The 24,324-nt window shown below is 44.3% G+C and overlaps 1 protein-coding gene across 2 annotated transcripts in view; it reads left to right on the top strand.

Annotated features, from left to right (window-relative positions):
• Nucleotides 1–24,324, top strand: part of LOC144685947 (organic cation/carnitine transporter 2-like) — a 159,593-nt gene that overhangs the window by 94,445 nt on the left and 40,824 nt on the right. For both annotated transcript variants that reach the window (XM_078551006.1, XM_078551005.1), the window contains 2 exons: nucleotides 8,900–9,026; nucleotides 19,955–20,055. In XM_078551006.1, the coding sequence (XP_078407132.1) occupies nucleotides 8,900–9,026; nucleotides 19,955–20,055 (228 nt within the window). The remainder of the gene's footprint in view (nucleotides 1–8,899; nucleotides 9,027–19,954; nucleotides 20,056–24,324) is intronic.

Here is a 24,324-nt window from a genome sequence, read left to right as displayed (position 1 = left end):
CTTGACCATTCTCTCATGCGACATCTTGTCAAAAGCTTTACTGAAGTCCATGTAGACTACATCAAGTGCACTGCCCTTGTCGACACATCTAGTCAGCTCCTCGAAAAATTCAATCAAATTTGTTAGACATGATCTCCCCTGACAAAGCCATGCTGACTATCTCTGATTAATCCCTACCTCTCAAAGTGGAGATTAATCAGTTCCTCAGAATTTTTCCCAATAGTTTCCCTACCACTGATGTTAGACTCACTGTCCTGTAATTACCTGGTTTATCCCTATCACCCTTCTTGAATAATGGTACCACTTTCGCTGCCTCCAGTCCTCTGGCACCCCTCCTATGGCCAGAGAGGATTTGAAAATTAGTGTCAGAGCCCCTGCAATCTCCTCCCTTGCCTCACATAGCAGTCTGGGATGCATCTCATCTGGGCCTGGGGATTTATCCATTTTAAGCCCATTAAAACCTCTAATACCTCCATCCTTTCAATGCTAATTTGTTCAAGTATATCACAGTCCCCCTCCCTGATTTCTACACCTACATTGTCCTTCTTCATAGTGAACACAGATGAAAAGTAATCATTCAAAACCTCTCCTACGTTCTCTGGCTGCACGTACAGATTGCCACTTTGGTCCCTAATGGGACCTACACTTTCCCTGGTTATCCTCTTGCCCTTAATACATTTATAAAATGCCTTGGGAATTTCCTTTATGTTAGCCAATACCTTAAATTAGATGAAAGTCAACAGCCTTGGGCCAACTATTACAAAAATCTTTCAAATAACACTTTCTTCTGAACGAATACATAATTGCAGTGCTCCCCTTGAACAGTCCAGGCATCGGATGTGAATCTTCAGAAGACCTATGGTTCTCCCTATCACCGCCCTTGTGGAGGCGTGGCTCCTGTTATACCACTGCTCTGCCTCTGCTCTTGGGTGGTGGAGTGGCATCATAAACCACCTTTTCAAGTTATAGCCCTTGTCACCCAGCAGCCACCCATCTAGTCAGGCTGGAGCACAGAAGAGCCTCGGCGCTGGGAGTGTCTCAGGATGTATGCGTTAAGGGAGCTGCCAGGGTACCTTGCACAGACTTGCAGAATATGCACTCAATGTCCACACACTATCTGCACATTCATGGAGTAGAATCTCGTCCTCTTAATGAAGGCACCCGGCTGACCCGCTGGTGCCTTGATAGCTACATGTGTGCAGTCGATTGCACCCTGGATACGGGTGAACCCAGCAATCGCCGCAAAGCCTCTGACTCGCTCAGCTTGGCTTGTCTCGTCCATATGGAATGGAATGAAATTTAATACCCGTGTGAACAGAGCTTTTGTCACCAGCTTGACGCAACTATGGACAGCTGATTGGGAGACTCCACTGACTCCTGGAAAGAACTGGGTGCATAGAAGTTGAGGGCCACTGTGACCTTCAGAGCCATTGGCATGGGGTGTCCACCCACACATTCGGAGGTGATCTCAGGCCCAATAATCTTACAGATGGAGGTCACTGCCTCCCTTGAGAGGCGGAGCCTCTTTCAGCATTGCACCTCGGTCATATTGAGGTGGCTGCATCGGCGCCTGTAAACACTGGCAGCAGGATAGTGGCATCTTCTGTGGTCCCTAATGCGTTGGACTGCCAGCTGGCTCTGCGCCCCTGTGCCTGCGCCTCTCCTCCCACAGGTCCCTTCCCTGGAAGCTACATTGGGACACCTGGCCTCTTTTCCCTTCTGCCCCTCTCTTCCTCGGAGGAGGAGGTGCCACCAGTGGAGAGCACAATCCCCATTACCAGGGTAACAGAAGGCTGCCTGATACCTGGAAGGGTCCACATTGTCTGAATCCTCCGGGGGCCTTGGAGATACCAAGGAGTCCTGAAATGAAGCCTGGGAATGCTAACAATGAAGCCCTGAACAGAGATGAAGCTGCCATATACCAATAAGTCACCAGCAGCAAACTATCTGCCAAACTCCTCACTACTCATACTGGCAATGCTGCTGGCCATTTTATCCAGCCCGTGGATGAAGTTTTTGAAATTGTCCGCTGGCCGCCTGCCCGTTTTGCTCATGGGACCAGCGCAAAATCACATGGGCAATGAAAAATCGGCATCAGTTGACTTTGTAATGGCTTTAACTGGCCTCTTAATTAATGGCGGGTGCAGCCCCAGCACCCATGTGCACCCGCTGACACTAGCCCGACATCATCACGTGCTATTTTATGCACGCACCCAAATGCTGAACCCAAAATCCTGCCCCTTGTCTGCCTGCCACCACTTCACCCAGCCAACACACTATCTGGGTTTTCCATATATTCCTTTCACTGTCACTGCTATCTAATGATCTTAGCTTTACAAATTGCTTTTGCTGCTGATTCACATTGGTGGCCCCAGACTTCCCCACTTTTCCCCATTAAAATGCTTCAAATTTTTCAATACTTTGTAGATATGGCTGAAGCATTTGCAACAATCTTCAGCCAGAAGTGCCGAGTGGATGATCCATCTCGGCCTCCTCCGGACGTCCCCAGCATCACAGATGCCAGTCTTTAGCCAATTCGATTCACCCCACGTGATATCAATAAATGGCTGAAGGCACTGGATACTGCAAAGGCTATGGGCCCTGACAATATTCCGGCAATAGTACTGAAGACTTGTGCTCCAGAACTTGTTGTGCCCCTAGCCAAGATGTTCCAGTACAGCTACAACACTGTCATCTACCCAGCAATATGGAAAATTGCCCAGGTAAGTACTGTACACAAAAAGCAGGACAAATCCAACCCGGTTAATTACCGCCCCATCAGTCGACTCTAGATCATCAGTAAAGTGGTGGAAGGGGTCATCAACAGTGCTATCAAGTGACGCTTACTTCGCAATAACCTGCTCACTGACGCTCAGGGGAGAATTTTCTCCCCGTCGGGGGGGTTGTGCGGGGGCGGGCGCAGGTGGGCACGGAGCCCCCAATCGGCTGGGCGCCGACATTTTATATGGGTGAGCCAATTAAGGCCCGCCCAGCGTGACGCATGCCTGGAAGCGCTGAGTGCTCCCTGTGTGGGCCGGGGGTAGGGGGGTGGTGGTTACCTGGGTCGGAGTGCTCTCTTTCGCGCATGCGCGCTAAAGAGCCCAAAAATTAGTTTTAAGTTTAAACAGTCTAAAAAGGTGTTGTAAACATTTTTATGACATGTGCCCTCATGTGAAACTGTCACATGAGCTGGGACATGTGCGTTAATTTTATTAAAAATTTTTCTGAAAATTTTAAATCATTCATGAAACCTCATCGTGCCCGTGGATGAGGTTCCATCAAAAATGTGAAGGCGACCTGGGCTCCCCGCCTGCCCACCAACCTTAAGGTTGGACGGGCAGCTCAGCTGATTGCCTTAATTGCTTTTTAACAGGCCTTAATAGACCTTTGATAGTTCGTCGGGCGCGCTGCTGAGTCGGCTGTGTGCCCGCCAAACTGAAAATCTAAATGACGCACGCTCGACGTCACCCCGCGTCATTTTACGGCTCGGTGAGCGGGCCCCGCCCCTGCTCATCAAGCTGAAGATTCAGCCCTCGGTTTTTTTCCGCCGGGGCCACTCAGCTCCTGAGCTCACTACGGCCTTGATTCAAGAGTTGACAAAAGAGCTGAACTCCAGGGGTGAGGTGAGAATGATTGCCCTTGACATCAAGACAGCTTTTGACTGAGTGTGGCATCAAGCAAAACTGGAGTCAATGGGAATCAGGGGGAAAACTCTCCGCTGGTTGGAGTCATACTTGGCACAACAGAAAATGGCTGCAGTTGTTGGAGGTCAATCCTAGGCCCAACCATCTTCAGCTGCTTCATCAATGACCTTCCTTCCATCATAAGGTCAGAAGTGGGAATGTTCGCTGATGATTGCACAATGTTGAACACCATTTGTGACTCCTCAGGCACTGTGGCAGTCTATGTCCAAATGCAGCAAGACCTGGACAAGATCCAAGCTTGTGCTGACAAGTGGCAAGTAATAATCGCGCCATACAAGTGCCAGGCAATGACCATCTTCAACAAGAGAGTATCTAAACATCAACCATCATGACATTCAATGGCACTATTATCGCTGAATCCCCCACTATCAACATCCTGGGGCCACCATTGACCAGAAACAGAACTGGTCTAGCTATATAATTACTGTGGCTATAAGAGCAGGTCAGAGGCTAGGAATCCTGTGATGAGTAACTCACCTCCTGACTCGCTAAAGCTTGTCCACCATCTACAAGGCACAAGTCAGGAGTGTGATGGAATACTCCCCACTTGCCTGGATGAATGCAGCTCCAACAACACTCCAGAAGCTTGACACCATCCTGGACAAAGCAGCTGACTTGATTGGCACCACATCCACAAACATTCACTCCCTCCACCACCAATGCACAGTAGCAGCAGTGTGTACCATCTACAAGATGCATTGCAGGAATTCACAAAGGCTCCTTAGACAGCACCTATCAAACCCATGACCGCTACCATCTAGAAAGACAAGGGCGGCAGACACATGGGAACACCACCACCTGGAAGTTCCCCTCCAAGTCACTCACCATCCTTACCTGGAAATATTTTGCTGTTTTTCCAACTGTTGCTGGGTCAAAATCCTGGAACTCCCTTGCTAACAGCACTGTGGGTGTACCTACACCACAGGGATTGTGGCGGTTCAAGAAGGCAGCTCACCACCACCTTCTCAAGGGCAATTAGGGATGAGCAATAAATGCTGGCCTCCCAGTGACACTCACATCCCATGAATGAATAAAAAATTTGCTAGTGCCATCTAATCACTTCTGGGATACCATTGCACCACAATCATTAAAGGTGCTTGATATTTTTCAAAGCAGTTACTATTTCTCCTTGGCACCCCTTCTGTCATTTATGTCCTGTACTGCATCAGGTAGCCAACATCTTGCAGACCAAAGCTAACCCTTGGCTTCTTTCCTCCACTACTGATCATCCCATTAAACTGTTCTTCATGCCTCCTCCAACCCACAACTTCAAGAAGAAGTACAAGGAGCTCATAGTCTGACTTGTCACCCATTTGAGACTATTAATTTAGCCACCTCTTTGGCTTTCGTCCACCCCTTTGGACGTAAGATCAACCCCAGGATCGCCCTCGTCCTGTACCTACATCTCTCCGCAGCTTCTCTCCCCTCTCCTCCATGCCCTTGACAAGCTCATTTGGGCTTCCTTGACTTAATTTCCATTAAATTGGTGACCATCCATCTTTCCTTGCTGACCCCCATGCCAGGTGGCTTTGTAAATGGTTTCATTTTTTCAAATAGTAATCATTCCCATTCGATACCAGCATCATTATTCCCATTCTCATTCTGTCTCACTAAGAACTACAACAACCTAATGACCAATTTTTACTTGAAGGAAAGTCTTTGGACAGCCTGCTTCCAGGTTCCAATTAATGTCAACTTGAAAGTCTTGGAAGCACAGCTTTCTTACTTAACCTCCAAGATTTTCATTACCTCTCTGCAGGTCAGCACCAAAGTTCCAGTAAGCACTTATTCAAGGATAGCAAGGTATTAGTAAGTTATCAAAGAGTGGATCTCAGGTGCAGTGTAAATTCAGACACTGTACTACTACTTCTTCCATCTGATATATTTTTTAAAATGAAACATTAATGGGCTAGACATGTAATTCTGGAGACAGTTTGTTCCGATCGAAAATACTTACAAACGTCATCCTGCTCAGTATAAGATGTATTTGTTCTGCCCTCCAGCACTCCCATTGTTAATCAATGAGAGGGATTGATGAAGTTATTATTGAGTTGTCTGAAATGTTATATGAGAAGGAAGATAGATACAGAAAGCCATTCAGTCCATCCAGACAACAAACTAAAGTCTTTTTGTCGCAGAATCGAATTATCTTTAATTGATTTCCACTTTGGTCAGAGGAAGTCTTGTAGAGCAGTGGTACTTCTGGGCCAGAAGCTCTGGGTTCAAGTCCCACTCAGGACTTGATGGCCAAGGAAGGTGTATTCATAACATGGCCAAACGGTTAGATTATCAGCTTGTAAATCCTTCCAGTACACCTGGTGACAAGGGATAAGAGTAGGAGAGTTTCCTAGCCAGCCACACTGCAGAAGGCAATGTCACAACGACTGCACTACTGTGCCAAGCATAATCATGGATCAATCCAATAGAAATCCATGGGCATCAATGCCCTGTTAGGGCATGGCATGAGGAGGGGGAAGAATTTGGTCAGACGTTATTTTCGTGGAGTTGATTTTAAATCCCAAAGAGACTCAGGTGGACAGGGGGGTTGAATTCAAAACATACTCTTTGCCTCAGATTTCAAACTTAATGCATTTTTACTCCCAGGCTTCACATGTGCACACACTTGGTTAGCTGCTTACCTGTAACAGGTGAAAGCAGCAGCAGGCTAGTGACTGTGAACAGAAGTTTGGGTGGCCAGCGACCACCTGTTGGCAGCAAAGAAAAACACACCAGCAAGTAGATAGGTTATTGGGTGGGGCTTTAGGAAGGCTTTTGCAGAAGTCCAGTGGGGGTGAGTGCTTGGCAGGGGTGGTCGTGTTTTTTCTTGTAGGATGTAGAGGAGTACTCTTGCTCCTCCTGGCCACAAAAAGGAAAGACAGCCCTTTCAACAGTGCTGACTTGCTGCAGCCTAGAAAGTCACACTAACTTCCTAACTCATAAAAAAACATATTGGGACTCTGATTAGCATTAAGGTTATGAGGCTTCCATCTCTCATATCAGTACTCACGGAGGTGTGTGTCTCTGGGCTGGTGGCAGGTGCAGGTGACTGCTGTGACACCTTTATAGGTGTAATTTCTTCCCCCTCTGCAATGTCCTCGGTCCTCTGTGAGCTGGAGGAACTGCTGGACAGGGCTTCCTCTACTTCCCTTGCCCTCTTCCTGCTGGCACCTGTAAGTGAGGGAGGAGACAGCAAATGACTGCATGAGCTGCCTCTGCCTTGAAGGAACGCATGACCCTTAGGCTTCTATGTGACTATATTATGCATGGATCCTTACTTGATGGAGGCCACCCACTGAGCTCTCCCATCTGTACAGGCTCAGTTGTGTTCCTCCCCTGCCAGCTGGCAGGCCGCTCCTTGAATTCAGTGAGGTTCCTGAGGCCAGGCCAGCCCAGCTCCCTCCCATCTTTGCTCTCTCTTGCAAGAAGAGAGTTGGCAGATATTTAGCAATGTATTAAAGTTTATTTAAAAAATATTGCTCAATGACCCACAAGTAGATTTTCCTGCATCCATGAACGATGCAATACCTTGGGATCATGATGGTAAATGTATTTGGGGACTGTTGTCAATTGCTCAAACCAATAATTAACCCTTCTTGGAAATAAAGGTACAAACATGACTCATATACTGCACCATTGGATCCTGCCAATCACAGAGCCCATGTATTTATCTGACAGGGTCTCAGGGTTTAATTTCTGAAGGCTTTTCTCAAGGGCCTCCTTTCCTTCAATCTTTTCAATTCAGTTAATGCAGAAGTTTGCAGCCTGAGTCTTCTGTCACACACAAACCTTCTCCTTGCCAAACCTTGGTGGTCCTCTGTCTGTCATCATGCCTGTTTTAAGGTCCCATCACATTCCTGGTCATTCCTGAGACTTTCCCTTCAGCTTTATGCGCCAGTGACACACACCGCTTTCTGAATTTAAATTAATGCTTTTCTCCCAAACGCCCAGTCACTACACCCAGGGCTTAGGAATTCTCTTCGAACCTCCTTTACCTTTTGCTGCATGTTCTCCTATGTTTCTAAGCCTCTAGAAATTTTCTCTTTGTGTGTCCCTCTATCTCTCTCTTTCTCTTTCACTCTCTCACTCGCTTTCTCTCTCTCCTTCCCTCTCCCTCTCTTTCCTCTCCACCCCTGCCAAACACTGTAAGCCATACACAAACAGTGATATATAAAGTCATAAAAACAGAGAATGCTGGAAAATCTCAGCAGGCCTGGCAGTGTCTGTGGTGAGAGACGCAGAGTTATGTTTCGAGTCCGTATGACACTTCTTCAGAGCTCTGAAGAGGAGCTATATAGACTCGAAACATGTTTCTCCACCGATGCTCCCAGGCCTGCTCAGTTTTTCCAGCATTTTCTGTTTTTATTTCAGAATTCCAGCATATTTTGCTTTTAACATATAAAGTCTTGTTCCTCTTCGTATTGCTGATCTTTATACTTAAAAGACTTGTAAAGTCCAGCTACACCCCTTTCCTGACTGTGGTTGGTCAATCCAATATCCCAGTATTTATCTCAATCCTTGTCCTAGAGTTTCAAAAACCCTCACAAATAAACAGCCGAATGACTTTATTAATTTGCCTTTGAAAAAGTACAGACCTGTGGTTCTTCTCCCAATCACAAGTGATGTCCATTTTATTCTGAAATTTATTTAAAAATTTTTGGGATGGATTTTCATCATTACCACATGGGAATTACTCATCATGTAGGCGGAATCAAGAGAGGAAAATCTTATCAGGGAAGATTGCATGCCTGTAACACAACTTGCCTCATTTTCTTTCTGTCCAAATTAATGGAATGAAACGCAGCGTGGTGTGTAAGAGATGGGAAATCCTTATCGCCAGCTTTTCCATTCCAAGCAATGCTTAACAAAAGTGGTGATAAAGACAAAAAATCTACCCCTGTTTCTTCTTTAGGTTTTACGAAACAATGCTCCTTATAAGGGCAAGGCACTGTCAAAGATGAGCAGACCTTTGCCAATGACACTCATGATCCAAGCATTTCTGTAAGCCTGTCCAATTCTATATTAAACATCTTTCATACCATCCTCTGCCATTGCCTTCTCTGAATCCACACCTAGATTTGAATGCAGTTATGCATTAATATATGCCATTATTGAGTATCTAATATTAATAGTAACTGTGCAAGCCTTTTGTGTGACTTCAGTGTTCTTTATTTAAAACAAAATACTTTTAATTCCAGGTTTGTTCATGAATCTCCGCGTTGGCTGCTGTCAAAGGGAAGGGTTACAGAGGCTGAAGCAACTCTCCGATTCATGGCAAAGAAAAATAATGTCACTCCACCAGCAGTGCTTTTCAATAACCTTGAGGTACTAGCACACAATATTTTTTTTCCCTGTGTGGTTGTTAATACAGACCTGCTTTATGTTACCAAACTTTCTTATCCCACATCTCTTCTGAAGGTGTTGGCTCTTGGCTATAGTATGTTTCACCAGTGTTGGTTGCCGTTGCTATTGCTTTTCATATATGAGTCCAGATACTGAGCACTATCAGGTTATTTAGCTATCAAAGCCTAATTTGTTTTCATTCAAAAGCAAATGCGTGCACACTTTCCAGCACATTTCATTGCATGAGGATCCTGGTTGATTTGTTTTTGTTTCCTGGGATTCTTAGGACAACGGTAGAGTGTCCAACTTCACAAACAAGAGGTCAAACATGGTTTATATGGTACATTACCACAGTACATGCTGCATTGACTCACTGAACCATTTCACATTCTTTTTTCATGGAGCCTAATTGTCTTGCCCTCACTGTCGCTAATTTAGCACAGCCTTGAGGCTGAACAGCATGTCTTAACTACTCACTAGATATGATCAATCAGTCAATGGGGAGCCTTTTCTTAACTCATTAAGATTTAGAGATGAGGTCATGTTTGCATTTGTCCATTTGTGAAAACTGGCATTGTATTGAATACCCCCAGATAAAGAATGAGTTTGTTGTTTACACTATGATTTCTTCCTACTTCAATTCTTGCAAGTTTCTTGTTGCTTTTTCCTCAATATCCATTATATTAGCGAGTTAAACACCATTAAATGTACGGAAATAAGTTTTGTTGTTTGTGATAATGGAGAAATGTTGAGTCTGGTGTACTTCATTAACCTACAAGTACCAATTCTGCAAGATGTGACTTTGCAGTGAAAAATCAGTGGATTGGCAAAGTCTGGTTGGGTTCTTTAAGATGCTGTACGCTTCTTAACTGGGCAGAGATAGTATCTAATATTCTACTGACTCACCATTCAGAGATTGGACAGGAATGTTTTCACCAATAAAATGGCTTTCTAAGAAAATAGTTAAGGTCAGAGAACACATGCTCAAGGCCAGCTCCTGATGAGAACAAGGAAATGGCAAAGAAACTAGAAACATTCTGCCTTCATTTTCATAGCTGGATATTCAAATTGAATAGCACATAAGGAGTTACTTAAACTTAATTCTGAGAAATCACTAAAATCTGAGAGTTTATGTCTGAGGGAAGCTGGAAGGAACATTGGACACTACCACTGTAGCCCAGTTTTAATCAGGGCACAAATCAGTAGACAGAGCAAGCAGGATGCCTTTATGATATTGTCCATTTCAGGCCCGGTTGATTTTAACTCATAGGCGTTATTTCAATGCAATTGACAGACTACTGAGCTCGATCACATTGGGAAACTGTCAACCCACCATATTCAATTTCTGCTGAGCCACCCAAAGCCTATTTAAAGTGGGACTACACTCCTTAAATTCAGTTCATATTCTTTGAAGAAAGATTGCAGTCCTAACTTACATGTATTTTTAGCTGCCCTAGGCCCTGATTTCTGTAATTTCTGTCCTAAACCTCTCTACCTCTCCCTCCCACTTTAAGACACTCCTTAAAACCTACGTGGGGTGGGGTTGCGATTGTTGAACTAGGGTGCACAGTTTCAAAGTAAAGGGGTCTCCCATTTAAGTCAGAGATGAGGAGGAATTTCTTCCCTCCGAGGGTTGTTAATCTTTGGAATTCTCTACCTCAGAGAGCAGTGGAGGCTGGATCTATTCAGACCTGAGTTACACAGATTTTTGATCTACAAGGGAGTCAGGGGTTATGGGCTTGGAGGGGGTGGGTTGGTGGTTGGGGGGGTGGGTGGTGGTTGGGGGGTGGGGCGATTGCAGGGCAGGAGGGAAAGTGGAGTTGAGGCCACAGTTGAATTAGCCAAGGTCTTACTGAATGGTAGAATAGGCTTGAATGGCCAAAGGGCCTATTGCTTCTCCTATTTCTTATATTCTTGTGTCCTTAATATGGCTAGGTACCAAATTTTGCTTGATGCTACTCCTGCAAAGTGCTTTTGAATGTTTTACTATGTTAAAGGTGTTATACAAATTCTAGCAGTGTTTGCTAATTGTATCATTTGGGATTTAATTGCATTCAGGTGATGGGCATTAATTGGCAACTCATGTATCTCTTTTAGGAGCATGAAGTGTTGGTTTTTTGTCCTTGTTACAATGGGTCAGCAATGTCCTTTTCAAATGCGGCAAATAATTGGTAATGGGTTCTATCATGAAGAGATATTAATGTCTATAATGTTATTGGAAATTATTGTTAAATTGGAATTGTTGTAGGGTCTGTGTCTATGCGTATGTCTGTGTGTGCCTTAATTGGATTAAAGCCAGATAGTCTTGGTGCTTTGATGTATAGTTGTTTGAGATGTTAATTAGATAAATGTATGGAAGAGAAGGTAAAGTGTAAAATTGCATTTGTTGAATAAACCATTCAGAAGGATGGGTAAAATCTTGCACCTAGCTGGGAGATGCCAAGCACTGTGTTTATATTACTAATAAAATTGGTGGAATAAAAGAATTATTATTGCTAAGAGAAGTAAAATTTAAAAACTTAGTAATACAATGGAAAATTTACATTCAAAGGAAAAGCAAAGCATAAACAGAGAGGAGTTTGTGTGTGTAAATCCGAGGCATTTAAGATCTAACCAGCCTGTAAGCCTACAACTGTACTATACAAAGGAACCAAATTGCAAGGAACCACATTTTGAACTCGTAAGGTCAAATGTGCTTTGCCTGGTGTCTGTTTAAAGTCTATGGGTGATTATTGCCTTGGTGAAGATTTACCTGGGAACGATTCATTTGGGAATTTGTTTAAAAGTTATTGTGGTAGTAATTTATAGACATATGTATGTGTTTAATTTGTTGTTAAATTAATAAATGTTTAATTTAGTTTTATATTAAAAAAACCTTTCAAGGCTTGGTGGTCTTGTTACTGAATTCAGAGCTGTACCTCAAACACACCAATGGAAAATATAAGTTATCTCAGTTGTTCAAGCTTCCTTCTGGGATTTAAACAACTCAGTTTTTACCAACTGCTGTGTCATAACAACTGGGGGCTTGCCCAGGATAATATTTATAATTCCTTGATTGGTCTGAAATTGGTGAATCCTAAGGTTATGAGTACGAGAAGCGCTTTGAATTCAGGAGTGAGTGTGAGGTATTTTTATAAGTAGTGAGACTTCGTAGCTTTGGCAATTGCTAAGACTTGTCTGGGAGTAGAAGATATAACTTTGATTGGGTTACAAAAAGTAACCAAGCGTAAGCTAACAGCATTGGCAGATAAATTACCTGCAGGGGCTAAGAAATCAGATACAATTAAAAGTATAGCACAGCATCTGCAGTTGGAAGTGCTATCTGACACGAATGAGTCATAGCTGGAGGCAGTGAGACATCAGTTGCAAATGAAGACACTTGAACTTGAACAAGCAAAGGAATTGAAAACAAACTTGAATTAGAAGCAAAGGAAAGAGACAGGGCATTCCAAAGGGAACAGGCAGAAAGACAGGAGAGAGAGAGAGAAAACAGGAAAGGGAGTTAGAAATTGCGAACATAGAGAAGGAGGACAGAGAAAAAGAGAGGATTTCAACTGAAAATGTTGGCAGTTAAAAAAGAGATGCAGGAGGGGAAGGAGGTCTTATGTCCAGAGTAGGACCCAGTGGAGAGATATTTAAATTTGTACAAGCTCTTCCAAAGTTTGTGGAAAAAGATATTGAAGCATTCTTTATTTAATGTGAGAAGATAGTTAAACAGATAAAATGGCCACAGGAAAACTGGACGTTATTGTTACAGTCTAAGTTGGTGGATAGAGCACATGAGGTATATGCTCCGCTGTCTGAAGAGGTATCGGTGAATTATGATGTGGTGAAAAAGGCTATTTTGAGTGCCTATGAGTTGGTTCCTGAAGCATATAGGCAGAAATTTAGGAATATGGGAAAACAGCCTGGGCAAACTTATATTGAGTTTGAGAGAGTAAAGCAAAGTAATTCTGACCGGTAGACATGGGCATTAAAAATAGAGACAACATATGCAGTTCTTAGGGAGGTAATTCTTTTGGAAGAATTTAAAGAGGGTTGATTCTGTGAGACAAGCAGCAGAGATAGCTGATGATTATGAGTTAGTTCATAGAGCTAAACCTTTTTTTTGTCACCTTTTTAAATCTGAAAAGGATAGAAAGTGGGAAAGTCAGGGAAGAGGAGTAGCTAGAATTTCACAGGAAGTTTTTTCTCAGAATAAAAACTAAGGTGCTGAGGGTAGAAGTGACATTCAAAAGCTGAGGTGTTTTCATTGTAATAAAGTGGGCGATACAAAGTCAGTGTGTTGGAAATTGCAGGGAATATCTGTTGGAATTATTGGAGTGCAGAAAAGTCCTGGAAGTAGAAGCACTGTGAGTTCTGAGGTTCAGGCATAGGAGAAACCAGTGGTTTGTGTACAGGTGAAACATGGAGAATCAGCGAAAGGTAAAGAAGTGGGAATGTGTTCACAGTTTACTCAAGAGAATTCTAAGGAGCATGTTGCAGAAATGTTTAAAGACTTTGTGTGTGAGGGAAAAGTCTTTCCATGTATACAAGGGTGGAGTAGGTAAAGATGTTAAAATTTTAAAAGGCACGGGGCTAGTCAATCCTTAATGCTGTGGGATTGTGACATTGTTCAGAAGGAGTATTGCAGGAACAGGTGATAATAAATGGGGTTCATGGAGACGCTAAACCTATTCCATTGTGGAAGGTAAGCCATTTGGTCTGAAGAACGAACCTGCGACATTTCAAAGACTGACAAACAAAGTCACTGCAGAACTAAGCAATATGATTTATATTGATGATCTAATTGTTTTCAGTCAGACATGGGAGGAGCATTTACAGCATCTGAAAGAATTATTTACTCGAGTGCAAGAAGCTAATTTGATGATGAACTTGGCTAAAAGTGAATTTGCAAAACACAAGTTACGTATCTAGGCCATACCATTGGACATGGTAAGGTGGCTCCAAGAAATATGAAAGCCAAGGCTATTGTGGATTTCCCAGTGCTTACAACAAAACAAGAAGTTTTGAGATTTCTGGGCATGAGTGGGTTTTACCAAAAACTTGTACCAAATTTTAGCAGTGTGGTTGCTCCACTGACTGAGCTATTAACAAAGAACAAGAAGTTTCAATGGACACTGGAGTGTCAGAAGGCATTGGATAGTTTGAAAACTGTATTAACTACCACACCAGTTGTGGCAGTACCCAATTACACCAAGCAATTTAAATTGGCCGTTGACGCAAGTGATGTAGGCATTGGGGCCGTACTGTTACAAGAGGATGACACTGGAAATGTAAAACCGATGGGGTATTTTTCACAGAAGCTGAATGTACAACAGAGAAGATATTCAACGATCGAAAAAGAGACTTGGGTTTGGTGTTAGCATTGCAGCATTTTGAAATCTATGTTGCAATCAATTCATCAGAAACAATTGTTTATACAGACCACAATCGTTTGAGTTTTTGGACAAATTTCGAGACAAAAGTGCAAGACTTTTCAGGTGGAGTCTATTATTACAACCATTTAATCTACGGATTATACATGTTGCTGGGAGAGAAAATCTGTTCGCAGATGCGTTATCAAGAGTTTGAAGCTTAAATGGAAAATTGGACATTTTTTTTTTAAAAACCTGGACACTGAACTGGAATGATTTCTCTTGATACCAAGGACTTGTGTATATATATATTGTTATGTTACTGTGTGCATCTGGTAATGTAATAGTATCATAAGAATATGAGATATTATGAGATGGGTTATTAAAAATGAAGCCACCTTTTAAAATTATGATGGTTCATTTTTTGATAGGGAGGGGGATGTTCTGAAGAGATATTAATGTCTATAATGTTATTTTATATTGTTGTTAAATTGGAATTGTAGTAGGGTCTGTGCCTATGTGTGTGTCTATGTGTGTCTTAACTGGATTAGAGCCAGTCAGCCTGGGTGCTTTGATGTATAGTAGTTTGAGATGTTAATTAGATAAACGTATGGAGGAGAAGGTAAAGTGTAAATTTGCATTTGTTGAATAAATCATTCAAAAGAATGGGTAAAATCTTGCACCTAGCTGGGAGACGCCAAGCAATGTGTTTGTATTACTAATAAAATTGGTTGAATTATTGTTAAGAGAGGTCAAATTTTAAAAACCTAGTAATACAATAGAAAATTTACATTCAAAGGAAAAGCCAGATATAAACAGAAAGGAGTTTATGTGTGTAAGCCGGAGGCATTTAAAATCTAAACAGCCTATAACCCCTATAACTGTGTCTGCAAAGGAACAAAATTGCAAGGAACCTCATTTTGAATTTGTAAGGTCAAATGTGCTTTGCCTGGTACCTGTTTAAAGTCTATGGATTATTGTTGCCTCGGAGAAGATTTACTTGGGAGTGATTAATTTGGGGGTTTGTTTGACAGTTATTATGGTAGTAATTTGTAGACATGTATATGTGTTTAATTTGTTGTTGAATTAATAAATGTTTAATTTAGTTTTATATAAAAAAAGCCTTTTGAGGCTCGGTGGTCTTGTTCCTGAATTCAGAGCTGCATCTCAAACATATCAATTGAAAATATAGGTTATGACAGTTGTTCAAGTTTCCTTTTGGGATTTAAACAATTCAGCCTTTACCAACTACTGTGTCATAACAGGTTCCACAAAAATGGTATATATGGGAGAAAGCTGGAAGTGTGATTGTTGGTTGGAGGGGCATGGCATGTAATGTGTGGATCCAGTTCTATCTTTCACAACCTGGGCTATCTGAGTTGCAATAGTTGTATTTTTGAGGCTTCTAGTGCCTCAGCCATCACAGAAAACTGTGTGGCTAAGATTACGGAAGACAGGAATTAACAGTAAATATCATACTGTAAATTTAACTACCCGCCCAACCAGTTGTTGTTGGTGGACAACATTAAAGTCGGCTCTTATAATTTTGAAAAATTCACAATAAAACTCCTGTTTGGCAAATTTGTCATCTCTCTTCAAAATAATGAGTCCAGAGGGAACACAGAAAATTGTAGGCCAGTCAGTTTAGTCGTTAGCAACCGTCCAAGGGCCCAAACACTCTTTTCAAGTGAAGCAGCCCTTCACTTGCACTTCCCTCAATTTAATCTACTGCATTCGCTGCTCCCAATGCGGTTTCCTATACATTGGAGAGACCAAACGCCGACTGGGTGACCGCTTTGCGGAACACCTTCAGTCTGTCCGCAAGCATGACCCAGACCTCCCTGTCGCTTACATTTCAACACACCACCCTGCTCTCATGCCCACATGTCTGTCCTTGGCCTGCTGCATTGTTCCAGTGAAGCTTAACACAAACTGGAGGAACAGCACCTCATCTTCCGGCTAGGCACTTTACAGCCTTCCGGACTTAATATTAAGTTCAACAATTTCAGATCATGAACTCTCTCCTCCATCCCCACCCCCTTTCCGATCCCCCTTTTTCCAATAATTTATAATTTTTTTACAAATATATTTTTCTTTTCCCTCCTATTTTTAAATTTATTTCGATCTATTGTTTCATCTCCACCCTTCCCCCCACCCCACCCGCACTAGGGCCATCTCCCACTTGCTTGTCCTGCTTGCTACCCTTAATGTCCCCATTAGCACATCCTTTAGATAATATCACCACCGTCAACACCCCTTTGTCCTTTTGTCTATGACATCTTTGGCAGTCTCTTCTTGGCCTCCACCTATCACTGGCCCCCTATCGAGCTCTACCTGTCCCACCCCCCTCTACCAGTTTATATTTCATCTCATTTCTATATGTCATAGTTCTGATGAAGGGTCATACAGACTCGAAATGTCAACTGTATCCCTCTCCACAGATGCTCTCAGACCTGCTGAGTTTTTCCAGGTATTTTTGTTTTTGTTCTAACATTGCTACAAGATGAGGGGAGAGTGGTCAGATGTGTGGAGGTGCTTCAACAGAAAGGGATCAGTGTACCTGCAAAATGTTTTAGCCTGAGGAATGATGTGCAGGAGAAGGCTTGTAAAGGTGGAAAGAAGGGGTTTGTATGTGAATGCGCCATGCCATTCACCTTCTTGCCATGAACAGCTCATAAATCTCTTGAAACATTGTATCCAGGAATGAGGCACTGCACTCGCATTGCTAACGTCCTCAGCCACCTCCAAATATGCATGCTTGTTTTTGATGGCAGCCTTCTTCTGCTCATCCATGAGGAACAGAATCCCTCTGCCTTACAGGCTGCAGCATTTTCTCCAAGATAAATCTAAGTAGCATGGTGCTGCCTTGTTACATTGAGCCTCCATTTCTGCAGGTCTTGGCTGTGTTTGCACACCCGCACAAACCTTCAACTCTCATTTTTTTAGGGCCCCTTTGTACAATAGAGCTGAATAAGACAGATGTGGACCATCGGCAGGCCTTCTCACTCTAATTGGCCAGGAAACCAGATGAAAATGCAGTGAGCGGGTTAAAAGGACAATGAGATAATGGTGCTGAACCTTCCAGGTTCCTGGAATGCTGCTGGCCTCCACTGCTGTGGGCTGGTCCGAAAGTTCAAATTTAGACCGATGAAACTCCATTGCGATCCCCAGACTGGATCTCCGAATCTTATGCATGTGTATCCCTTTAATCTCTCCAAAGGTAGAATGAATTAACATTAGGTTAATTCAAAATTTGATTTGAAATACAATCGCCTGAATCTTCTGGTCGGCGTGCAGGGGGCGGGTCCCACTCGCCAACACGTAAAATGACGTGCGGTGATGTCACCCGTGCATCCCGATGTCACCACGCGTCATTCCGATCTTCAGTTCGGTGGGCGCGCACCGGAGTTGGCTGCGCGCCCACCGTATTGTCAAAGGTCTATTAAGGCCATTAATAGCCTAATTAAGCTGGTTGTCTGGGCTGCTCGTCCAACCTTAAGGTTGTCGGGCAGGTGAAGTGCCCAGGCGGCCTTCACATTTATCATGAAACCACATCCACGGGCAGGATGAGGTTTCATGAAGTGTTTATAAATTGAATAAAAATTTTTATTAAAGTTCATTGACATGTCCCAGCTCATGTGACACTCTTACATGAGGGGACACGTTGGAATAATTTTTTTTTCTTTATTTAAATTTTTCATAATCAAACTAATCTCCCTGAGGCAGCTCCGTGCCTCAGGGAGATTTCTGCACCCTTTTGCGTGCATGCGTGAAAGAGCACAGGCCCCGACTCTCCCTCCTCCCCCCGCCCACACAGGGAGCGCTCAGCGCTTCCGGGTGCGCGTCATGCTGGGCGGGCCTTAATTGGCCTGCCCACGTAAAATGGCAGCGCGCAGCCAGACGATCACGGGCGGCGATCAGCTGTGCGCCCGCCCGCATCCGCTCCCGCTCAGCCCCCCCGACAGGGAGAAAATTCTCCCCAATGTAACTTTTTGTGTCTGTTCTACACTTCTTTTTCCTTTCCATTGAAGTTAACAGACAGGAAAATCAGGCCTGGCATATAGATGGCTAACTTGATATCACCCATTTTACACTATTGCCAGAAGTTAAAAATATTCCCAAATAGTTTTATTCAATGGTAGATAAAACATTAAAAACAATGAGTGGGATAAGTTACTTGATCCAATTACTTCTATTTTTCTTCTCATACTGCCATTAAAAATGAGGAATACCTGAGCAATCGTCCAGTTGGGTCACCTTACTAAATTTAAAACCATGAGACCTTCCTTATTTGTATGTCTCAGTATTGCACCCAGTGGTATATTTTTGTACATAGCCATTGGGAAAACTCCATATGCTACACCAATTCAGAGACCTGTTAAGAATCAACCACATTGCTATGGCTCTGGAGACACTGTTAGCCAGACCAGGTAAGGATGGGACATTAGTGAACTAGATGGGTTTTTATGACAGTCAACCATGATCATCATTACTGATACTAGCTTTCGATTCCAGATTATTAATGAAGTTAAATTTTACCAGCTGCCATGGTGGAATTTGAACCTGTGCCTGCAGGACATTAGTCTGGATCTCTGGATTACTAGACCACTGACACTACCGTAACGCCACCTTCTCCCCTCATTCAGAGCATGGTGAGAAGCGAAAGGCCAGGTGACGGTCTTCAGTTTGTTTGATGCCTAGAACAGTCCACAAAGCTGCAAACTTGTTGCCATTGCGATCAGCAGCTTCTTACATTCTACTGCCATTGTATTGTTGATCACACCATTGCACCATTATCTCTTTAACAGTTTTTTTTATTCATTCATGGGATGTGGGCTTCGCTGGCTGGGCCAGCATTTATTTCCCATCCCTAGTTGCCCTTGAGAAGCTGGTGGTGAGCTGCCTTCTTGAAATGCTGCAGTCCATGTGGTGTAGGTACACCCACAGTGCTGTTAGGAAGGGAGTTCCAGGATTTTGACCCAGCGACAGTGAAGGAACAATAGTGAAGTTCCGGGTAAACGTATTAAAAAATATATAATAATAGGGCATGTTAAGCAAATGTAAATTGTGTCCAAACAATCCTATTTTTTACACCAGTAAGAAAGAATTTGTTGTGCTCAAAATACCCAAAATATCAAGTCCTGCCCATTACGCTCTACATATACAGCTCTGATGGAGATTGAAGGAAGAACCATAATATATAAGTTCACTAAAATTTTTGTGTAAAAAAATAAATACTTTGCAAAGCATGCCCCTAACCCACGAAAGCATTTTACTTCCCCGAGTGCCGACATGAACTGTGACAGGGCTCTGCATCAATAAAATGGGGGTTTTATAATGTTTACACAGAGCCCCACTTTTCTTATATCCAGGTGGTGCAGGGTCAACACAGTTAGTGACAAGGGCAGGAAAATTAAAGAAGTTGTAATTGTGATAACTTATTTGAAAACAGTGCAGTATAAATTTTCTGGATCATCCATGCCCAATATGAACTAATAGATAATAACACTAATATTTTCTAATAATACTGAATCCTCTCTATTTTCCTTCCAGCTCGAAGATCTAGAAGCTAAAAGGAAAATATCTTATACAATTATCCACTTGGTTAAAACCCATAATATCCGAGCCATCACTGTCATATGCCTTCTAGTGTGGTGAGTATTTCATCAAATCATAGACTAGTACAACACAGAAGGAGGGGATTTAGCTCATCAGATCTGCGCTGGCTCTTTCGGAGAATAATGCAGTTAGTCCCATTTGTCTCTACCTATGTCCTTGCAACTTTTTCTCCTTCAAGTATTAATTCAATTCTCATTTAAAAGCTGTAATGAATTTATATCCGCCATGCTTATCAAGCAGTACATCCTGAATCCTGACCACTCATTTTGTCACAAAGTTTTTCCTCAGTTTGGGGAGGTGGTGGCGAAGTGGTATTGTCAAACTGCAGCAGAGCGACGGTGTAATGAGGCTCGTGCTTCAGCTCGCAACTTGGTGAAGCAGACCATTGGGGTGCTGAAGATGAGATTCTGGTGCCTGGACCGGACTGGTGGAGCCCTCCACAGGGTGTCATGCACCGTCGTTGTCTGCTGCGCCCTTTACAACCTGGTGCTGCAATGGGGAGTTGAGCTGGCTGAGGGGGAGATGGAGGAGCTGCACATCTCCTCCAATGAGGAGGACACCGAATAGGATGAGGGTGAGGAGGTCCTCGGAGGTGTCGATAATGGAGATGAGGCCGTCGCACTGGCTAGATGAAGCAGGTGCACTCATCGCTGCTAGATTTGTGGAGGATGATGACGACATGCAGTGAGGTGACCACATAGGTCTTCACATTGCATCAGTGAATGTTTGACTCCAGTCTGGCTTATGGCAGCGCAAATACCCTCTGCGAGAATGCTCCTGTCATGGAGACGCAGTGGAGGCTGTAATAGCTGCTCAACTACAGGAGGATGATGACGACATGCAATGAGGACACTCCATAAATTTTCACACATTCTCTGAGAATGTCTGACTCCTGTCTGGCCGAGGGCAGCTTACTTGCGCTCCGTGATCAGTGTCATATCATAGAGACGCAGCAATGAAACTTCAGAAGCATCTGATCCTTTGCTCTCCTTCAGCACCTGAGCCCTTCAGGAGCACAGCGTCACTGGTGACAAATGCTGAAGAGATGGGGGCCAGCCCACCTTAAAGGTACTGAGAGCACACAGAGAGAATAAGGGAACTCTATGAAGCCTGCCTACTACATTCTGGCAGCAATAACCAGCACCGCCAATGTACGGACATCAGTAATGTTTCCAGTGAGCGTGAGTACGGACCATCACTTTGGTGTGAAGGCTGCACAGAGCACAGGGAAGAGGTCCTGGACTGAGACACCTGCCTTTACCTTGTGCAGAAAGTTATCACATCTGAGTGACAAGAACACTGCTTATCAGAACAAGGAGCCATAGGCAGGGAGACATTCTTGGGAGTTTATTGACAATAGTGAACAGTATGCACAAGTGATTAACACCTGTGCCCAGGGTGTGCAATTAATTTTCCTTAACTTTCCTAACCCAGCCGCTACGTCTTGGTGCTCCCCAGACATCCACAGTGTAGGTGGAGGCAGCCTGCTGATTGCTACGCCCTGTCTGTGATGACTTTGACGGGCGCCCTCTGGAGGGCTGAGACTTGGAGGGCCCCAGCCTGCTTTCAGGATCCTGCTGTGTGGCAGTAGCACCCTCCTCGGCCTGTGGAGTTGGAGCTGCTGAGGTCACAGGAAGAGGGGAGTTGAATGGGCCGGACACTCTCGGAGTCAACTGGATGGGTGGGCCCAGAGTGTGCACCTGCTGATCCTCGTCCCTATGGGTGCCCAGGGGCCCCTGGCTGACTCCTTGAGGAGCAGGGGTAGCTGGAGTGAGATCGAGCTGCCTGGCACCCCTCTCGCGTACACACTGTTGGAGGCCAACTGTAGCATCAGCAATGGAGTTGAGCCCGCGCAGCAGTGCAGGAACAATGTCCAGGACCAAGGTCTCCGTGGCAGCTTCCATCCTACCAGTGATGATCTCGGTGTGTTGGCATGCCAGCGCTCTCACCTCAGAGTGAAGGCAGATGGACTCCTCCATTATGCCTTGCAATCTGAGGAGTGCGGCGGACATCCCTTCCTGATGTTCCCGAGCTTGCCTTTGCAGCTCCAGCAACTGTGACATGACCAAGTCCAAAGGCTCGTCATTGGACTCGGACTCAGCAAATTTCTGGCGCTCGAGGGACGCGTTGCTGAACCTGGGGGCTGCAGTCTTCTTCAGGGCCATGTCTTCCGTGCAGCAGGGGTGGCCTGAAAGCACTTTGATGTGTGCTTGCGGCTGGACTTTAAATATGGCGCCCGGCGTGATGCAGTGGCGGGGTAATGATGGGCAGGCAAATGAGAGCCCACTCACCATGGAAATGGCTTGTTTCCTGGGAGTGCATAAATAATGTGGCAGGTTTGGGATGATACTATGTGAAAACCTCGTTTTACCCGTCTTCTACCGCACTTAGTGCAAATCTGGGAAAATTCCACCCAAAGTGGCTGCAATGATAGTTTTTATTTATTTATTCACGGGATGTGGGCTTCGCTGGCTGGGCCAGCATTTATTGCCCATCCCTAGTGCCCTTGAGAAGCTGGTGGTGAGCTGTCTTCTTGAACCACTGCAGTCCATGTGATGTAGGTACACCCACAGTGCTGTTCGCAAGGGAGCTCCAGGATTTTGACCCAGCGACAGTGAAGGAATGGCGATATATTTCCAAGTCAGCATGGTGACTGACTTGGAGGGGAACTTCCAAGTGGTGCTGTTCCCATCTATCTGCTGCCCTTGTCCTAGATGGTAATGGTCATGGGTTTGGAAGGTGCTGTCGAAGGACCCTTAGACAGTTCCTGCAGTGCATCTTGTAGTGGTTACACACTGCTGTGCTGTGCATTGGTGATGGAGGGAGTGAATGTTTGTGGATATGGTGCCAGTGAAGCGGGCTTTGTCCTGGATGGTGTCAAGGTTCTTGAGTGTTGTGGGAGCTGCATTCATCCATGCAAGTGGGGAGTATTCCATCACACTCCTGACTTGTGCCTTGTAGATGGTGAACAGGCTTTGGGGAGTTAGGAGGTGAGTTACTCGTCACAGGATTCCGAGCCTCTGACCTGCTCTTGTAGCCACAGTATTTATATGTCTAGTCCAGTTCAGCTTCTGGTCAATGGTAACCCCCAGGGTGTTGATAGTGGGGGATTCAGTGATGGTAATGCCATTGAACATCAAGGGGTGATGGTTGGATTCTCTCTTGTTGGAGATGGTCATTGCCTGACACTTGTGCAGCGCGAATGTTACTTGCCATTGTCAGCCCAAACCTGGATATTGTCCAGGCCTTTCTGCATTTGGACATGGACAGTTTCAGTATCTGAGGAGTCGCAAATGGTGCTGAACATCATGCAATCATTAGCGAACATCCCCACTTCTGACCTTATGATGGAAGGAATGTCATTGATGAAGCAGCTGAAGATTGTTGGGGTGAGGACACTACCCTGAGGAACTCCTGCAGTGATATCCTAGAGCTGAGATGACTGACCTCCAACAACCTTCCTTTGTGCTAGGTATGACTCCAACCAATGGAGAGTTTTCCCCCGATTCCAATTGACTCCAGTTTTGCTAGGCCTCCTTGATGCCACACTTGGTCAAATGCAGCCTTGATGTCAAGGGCAGTCACTCTACCTCACCTCAGGAGTTTAGCTCTTTTGTCCATGTTTGAACCAAGCCTGTAATGAGGTCAGGAGCTGAGTGGCCCTGGTGGAACCCAAACTGGCTGTCAGTGAGCAGGTTATTGCTAAGCAAGTGCCACGTGATAGCACTGTTTATGACCCATTCCATTACTTTACCGATGATGGAGGGTAGACTGATGGGGCGGTAATTGGCCGGGTTGGATTTGTCCTGCTTGTTGTGTACAGGACATACCTGCGCAATTTTCCACATAGCCGGGTAGATGCTAGTGTTGTAGCTGTACTGGAACAGCTTGGCTAGGGGTGCAGCAAGTTCTGGGGCATGAGTCTTCAGAACTATTGCTGGAATATTGTCAGGGTCCATAGCCTTTGCAGTGTTCAGTACCTTCAGCCATTTCTTGATATCATGTGGAGTGAATCAAATTGGCTGAAGACTGGCATCTGTGATGCTGGGACCTCCGGAGGAGGCCGAGATGGATCATCCACTTGGCACTTCTGGTTGAAGATTGTGGAAAAGGCTTCACCCTTATCTTTTGCACTGATGTGCTGGGCTGCTCAATCATTGAGGATGGGGATATATGTGGAGCCTTCTCCTCCAGTGAGTTTAATTGTCCATCACCATTTACTACTGAATGTGGCAGGACTGCAGAGCTTAGATTTTGTCCGTTGGTTGTGGAATCGCTTAGCTCTGTCTATCACTTGCTGCTTA

The sequence above is a fragment of the Cetorhinus maximus genome, chromosome 10, assembly GCF_964194155.1.
Source record: "Cetorhinus maximus chromosome 10, sCetMax3.hap1.1, whole genome shotgun sequence".
NCBI classification, from domain to species: domain Eukaryota; kingdom Metazoa; phylum Chordata; class Chondrichthyes; order Lamniformes; family Cetorhinidae; genus Cetorhinus; species Cetorhinus maximus.
This window is presented reverse-complemented; position numbering and strand designations above follow the sequence as displayed.